This window comes from Monodon monoceros, unplaced genomic scaffold, assembly GCF_005190385.1.
Source record: "Monodon monoceros isolate NGI ecotype Baffin Bay Population unplaced genomic scaffold, NGI_Narwhal_1 Super_Scaffold_2, whole genome shotgun sequence".
Taxonomy (NCBI): Eukaryota; Metazoa; Chordata; class Mammalia; order Artiodactyla; family Monodontidae; genus Monodon; species Monodon monoceros.
The window spans coordinates 34,748,421-34,754,895 of NW_021703776.1; the positions used below are offsets into that span (position 1 = coordinate 34,748,421).

At 35.5% G+C, this 6,475-nt stretch overlaps 1 protein-coding gene across 7 annotated transcripts in view; it reads right to left on the reverse strand.

Annotated features, from left to right (window-relative positions):
• HDAC9 (histone deacetylase 9) overlaps nt 1-401 on the reverse strand; it is an 804,896-nt gene extending 804,495 nt beyond the window's left edge. For all 7 annotated transcript variants that reach the window (XM_029233517.1, XM_029233515.1, XM_029233527.1 and 4 more), the window contains exon 1: nt 332-401. In XM_029233517.1, coding sequence (XP_029089350.1) covers nt 332-347 — 16 coding nt within the window. In that variant the 5' untranslated portion in view covers nt 348-401. The remainder of the gene's footprint in view (nt 1-331) is intronic.
• Between the last annotated feature and the right edge of the window lie 6,074 nt (nt 402-6,475).

Genomic DNA, 6,475 nt, shown 5'->3' on the forward strand with positions numbered 1-6,475 from the left:
GACAATTCCAAAGTCTGGATTTCAAGAACTGAGGGTGCAGGAACTTACTTGTCAAAAATTTTATGAATACAAGAATCCTCCCCTCAGAATATTTTAGTCTTGTCTATCTGGAACAATAAAGACTTTCCTGGAGTTGAATCTTTTGCTCACTCGAATGTCTGTTGTTGTTAGAGCTACGGCTGCTGATTGGAAAACCTTTTGCTTCCCTCCTCTTAACAGGTTTATCTTTCCACAGAAATTACTAAAGACTATTTGTGTAATCAAACTTTAAAACTTCCACCCCAATATCCTTTTCACAGTTCTCTTAAGAGATTAAAAGAAAGAAACTTACCCGTTCTGTTGTGCATTCCCTCTTTGCCAAAGTGTGCTGTGGTTTCGAAAACTAGCCCAGTCCTTCTGAACTTTTCTGTATCCGTTATAATATTAAAGAACCACAAGGAAGGGAAGTGGTTAGTCAACTTACTAATTTTATCAGTCCCTCCCACTGGTTAAATAGTACCTGATGCTACAGACACAAAATCAGTTTTCCAGCTCACTTCCCTGCTACAGCACGACTTCATAAAAACAGCATAACTTGAGGGGAAAGACAGTGATGATATCTAGTTCATAGACATGAGACAGTTACTGAATGAACATTTTATTAGTATTAATAAGAAACCTAACAGATGACAGAAACCAGTGATTCAACAAAATGAAGAGGAGGAGAAGAGAGAATGTATGTCAGCTCCATACTCTACGCAAACTCCATCAGTTGGGTGGGAAAGGGAGTGATTTTTAATGCAGTCAGAGGGCGTGTGGGAAGTAGCTGGTGTTTCATTTGTTGATAAATTATTCTGTCTGGAATGGAGCCAGTCTACCGGATATAGATACTTCCACAATGTGAGGCCCTGGCCCGGATGATTCTCTTCCTCTGGAGTTTAGCAATTAAAACACATGACAAAGTGGTAGATATGTGCCTCTGGATGAGGGAAAATTTAATGTCCTCTGAGGAAGCTATAAACAGTTTTCTAGGTGAAAATATCTGCAATAAATGAGAAGAAAATGCAGGACGTAAGACACGTTTTAATGAAATAAAATACTTTTTATCTGTTGATCCAACTCTAAAAGATTGCAACGTACAAAATGCTGTCACCCAAGAACCATCAGCAGCCCTATCTGGCTCCCACTAACTTCGGGCAAGCAGATTTTGAGCACTGCAGGGCTTCCCATTTTTCTTTTTTTTTTTCCTTTCTTTTTTTGTTTTTTGCAGTACGCAGGCCTCTCACTGTTGTGGTCTCTCCCGTTGCGGAGCACAGGCTCCGGACGCGCAGGCTCAGCGGCCATGGCTCACGGGCCCAGCTGCTCCGCAGCATGTGGGATCTTCCCGGACCGGGGCACAAACCTCTGTCCCCTGCATCGGCAGGCGGACTCTCAACCACTGCGCCACCAGGGAAGCCCCCCATTTTTCAAGAGAAAATAAATAACTGGATTTTTATGTGAAATCTCCTTTTTCAAAAGACTGGCAAACACCCTTCAGATTACATAAAATTTGTCTGCAGGCTGACATGATCTCTGCCTTAGGTATTAGTTGCTCAATAAAAAACACTATAATGACATTTACAAAATACATATTTTCAAAGATATGATATTCAGTGTAACATGCAGGTGACCAAGACTTTGGTCTCATCTTGTAAAAACATTCATAGATGAATGATACAGAATAGACTCTGGAGTAGCTGCCAATGCGTTAACAGGAATTCTCCATGAATATGGTTTTTTTTTCTATTTTACTCTTCAGTATTTTCTAATTTTCCCAAAGTGAACTAAGGTTTTACAGTAAGAAACAAGTGCTAGAGAGTTTTTAATTTTTAAAAAAATCAGAGGAAAGTAACTATGAAAACTCTTTGAAGATATTCATAAAGGACCACAGTTGAAATGCATAAACAAATGAAGTATCTCTCAAATATTCAATTCTGCTCCATCTCGAGCACCGGCTAAAGATCAGATGTAAAAATTAAGCTGTCTGCAAATCAGAAGAGGGATGTACCCAAGTAATAGGATTCATTACCTTGTGTTCCAGATATATAGGTCATTATTTTCTCTCCTTTATTAGATAGCCAGAGCTCACACAGGCAGGATTTAAGACTGAATGAATAACACAGAAAGCACTTAAATAATTGTGTATTGATCTAGGGCTTTAAAAGAGGTAAAAAATAAATTTCCCTATGAGCTAAATAATAATTTAACCTTTAAAATGGTCTTTAATAATTTAATTAGCTATTCCCTATTTACAAAATTAAAATTAGAAGCTGAGTCATGTTTGAATTCAATAAAATTATTTTATTAATTTCCTCTAAGGCTTAAGAAATACCTTATAAGACCTCTCTTCTTTATAAGCCAGTCTTATCCTTCAGTCTGCTGAAGACTTGGATCACATTTTACTCCTTTAAAAACTTATTTTCGGGCTTCCCTGGTGGCACAGTGGTTGAGAGTCCGCCTGCCGATGCAGGCGACACGGGTTCGTGCCCCGGTCCGGGAAGATCCCACATGCCGCGGAGTGGCTAGGCCCGTGAGCCATGGCCGCTGAGCCTGTGCAACTTATTTTCCCCCAAATTAGACTTATTTAACTAGAAATGTTTCAAAGCTGATTGACATCCTGGAAAAATAAGCTAACGTCTTTTTAAAAATCATACCTAATAAGACCATTTAAAGCATGCTCTATACACCCTAAAAATTCTGCAATTACTACTGATTTTTTGCAAATTATAAAAATGTATCAGTGACTGTATAGAAAGTAACTGTTAGAATCATAATAATTGGTGTGGAAGTGATGATATAATTTTGGAGATGTTACCTCATTTTCTGTTAGGGAGCACAGTCCTGCTGGTGCTTACTTTGAAAGCAAATTCACCCTTTCTCCAGTCTTAAGCTCTATGTTTACTGAAGCTTCAGTACTTAAACATGTTTTCAAGTTTATTCATTTCAATTCTTCAGAATCAGAAGACTATACAGTTTGTGAAGTAAATCTTTCCTTTCAGTTATATCTTTCAATTTCGATGACAAAAGCAGATGTCTGCAGGTTCAAAAGTTGCTAGTTCAACATTTTTGGGGAACCCAGGGTAAACACAACAAAATTACCAATTGCCCAGCATAAAAGGAGATATGAAAAGCTATCTCATAAGCCTAGTATCATGCAACACATCTTTCTGAGGGAAGCATCCCAAATGTAGTCTCTTTTAAATGCTTTAAGCATTTGATTAAACTTGCTGCTAAAGTGATTATTTTCAGCCAAGATTTTGCTTATTGACATATATTCAAATAATTTTTATAATTGCCATAAGAAAACAACATATCTAATACTTGCTAAAAAGAAAGGGAAACCATCCTCGGGTCTGTGTGTTTGTGTGTGTGTGTGTGTGTGTCTTCCTCAATAATATAACATATAGTATTCAACTTCACTAGTAATCAAATAAATGCAAATTATTAAAGATTAACGTTTTTACCTATCAATTGATGCTAATGCATGATGATGACAGCATATGATGTGAAAAGGACTCTCGTATACTACTGATGAGAGTGTAAATTGGTACACCTTTCCTGGAAAAAAAAACTGTCACAGTATATCAAGAATCTTTTTAAAAGTCACACTCTTTGAGAGTGACTGTATTTTAGGAATCATTTCTGAAGAAAAAAAATTAAAGATGTGGATTTATGTAAGTGAATGTCTATCACACTTATTTTAAAATTTGAACAACTGCAAACCGTCTATATCCTGAATATAAGGGGAATAATAAAGGAGATCATGGTATAATTATAGGTTGGATTATGATACAACTTCTATAAATATGACATTAAAAATATTTAATGACACTAAAAACGTTCATAATACAATGTTAAGTAAGGAAAAAAAGATACAAAAACATGTATGTATTATTATCCATATCTTGGAACACAAACACACACACCACTCACACCTTCAGACTTCACATGTAAAATGTATCCACATATTAGATAGAAAACAGAATTTTTTTAAAAGCCCAAAATGTGAAGAAGGATTATCTCTGAATGGTATGATTATAAATTAAATTTATATTCTTCTTTTTACCTTTTTTTAAAAGCAAGTTTTCTACTTTGAACACCAGGGCAAAAAATAAATAAATATATCTGAAGACATCAAAAATATTTGCAAAAATATTTGTACTTTTCATGAGTGCTAGAATCTTATGTAACACAGTGCCCTTTAATTGATCTTTTGGACCAATTTTATTTTATTGTTACTTTAGCTTTGTGGATTTTTATTTTCTCCCTTGATAAAGTAAAGGCTGCCTGACAACACAGAATACTTAGGCTGAAATCAGCCTCACGTTAATGAAGAAAGGATTGTCAGCTGGTCATCTTTCTAGTAACTCCACAAGAGATTCAATTACTCTTAAAATTAGCAGACTGCTAAAATTCACATCCAATTTATCACAAAACTAATAAGCAAAATTTTACCTGGGACAACAGCAATACTGAGTACTAGATTTAAACCAAGTGAAAGAGAAAGTAATTTATCTTTATCTAGTCTCCATAATACCAGATGCTTGCAATTTTTAACTCATTTAATTAACACAACAATCCTGAGGGTTCAGTTTTCTTACATTTATTTTACAGATGAAGAGACTAATTTACCCAAAGACTAAGTAAATTGACTAAGTCTTCATATTTGGTAAATGGAGGACCAGAATTGACTACAGATAATTCTGTAGTGCCAATGTCCAGCTCTATAGAGAGAGGTTTCTTTTGGAATCCAGACAGTTCACCTACTATGGTAGTCTTAAAATTACAGACAACTTAAAGAACAAAATCCTTGAGGATCATGAAATTAGGAGATTAAAAATGGGAAATAAACATGCTTTACTCCTCTACAGTGACTACAGTGAAAGATTAAATAAGACCTAATAAATAACTGGAAAAACTATGCAATTGAATATATAACGGTGGCCATCTTTTCCAAACCAGGAGTCAGGACACAAGATCTAAACATATGAAATAGGAGTAATATGTGTGTGTGTGTGTGTGTGTGTGTGTGTAAATTGACATCTTAACATATTATTTCTAAATACTAAATAAAATTCAAAATTATTTTTTACTTTAAAGTGGGAAAGTTTTAACTGTTCGACAAATAACAATTTGATCACAAAATCAAATAATACAAAAAGTATATGAGGACGAAAGTAAGAACGGCCTCATAATCCTACAGTGCAAAAATATTTAATAGCTAAGTGGCAGCTTCCCAGAATTCTTTCTATTCGTGTTCATAAGATCATAGTAGCACTTAAGAAAACAAAGGTTGGATAAATTGGCCAAGCTGTATAGTGAGTGACATGAGGCAGAGTTTGAACAGATATCTGTCTAACTCCCACAGTAATGGTTTTCTGCCTCCTCATTTTGCCTGGGATTGTGGAGGGGTAGATGGAATACTCCACAAACGTGGGAATTGAGAGATTTGTTTGGATTTGTTTTTAATACTTTTCCAAAATTCAAAGTATTATATGGCTGATCCTGCCATTTACTACTGTTTCCCTTTGAACAAATCATTTAATCCCCCAGGTTGAATGTTCCCATCAATAAATAATGGTGATAACCTCCAAAAGTTCTGAAAAAAGTCTGACTCAGTGACTAAATGGAATTATATCTTAGTACTTAAAAATCTCTGTTTTACAGCAATACAACATAGTTCACATAAAAATTTAGTGCTATCCTTTGGAACTGTAAATAAAGAATTAAGATATCATTTACGTGATGTGTACTGACAATACATTCTGCAAAGAAGAAAGATAATCATTTCACCAAATAACAGTCAGCTGTTATACTTTCTGCTACACAAACTTGGTATTCCACCCAGTTTAAAAATAAATCTCTAACTCACCTTTGATTTACTCTCTCTCTCTCCTTACTATGCCCTACTATGAAATGTCTCCCTATGCTGGGTTGAAATGCATTTTGAGCATTTGGACACCAAGGATCAGAAAAAGGTCAAAGGGTTTCACATGTTCTTTATTCCTTTCTAAAAGTAGTGCCTTAAAATTATCCAGAATTTCCAACAATTCTTTCAGCTCTAATTCCAAGGGTGAGAAAATTTGATCATTTAAACAGTCCTGGTGCTGTTCACAAGGAGACTGGGCTACACTAAGTGAAGACATGCCCTCAACCAGGCAACAAAGAAGAGGTAGTGCCCAGGCCGATTTATAGACCCACTGTGCAATGCAGTTACAGCATCCTTTTGCCTTGTGGGATATAAAGGGATAAGTTTCTCATCAAGTCACATACAATCCAAGTGAATTGAATTCTTCAAGAAGTTTTCACCAAGTGATAATCCCTTTCCCTCAGTGCAAATATGTGACTTCCCTTTTTGGAAGGGGTCCTGGGACCTTGCAATGTCTTGTTTAAGACTAATAATCATGATGTATCATTCTCATCTATTCCCATAAGAAGTGAAATATTTTCATTTCTC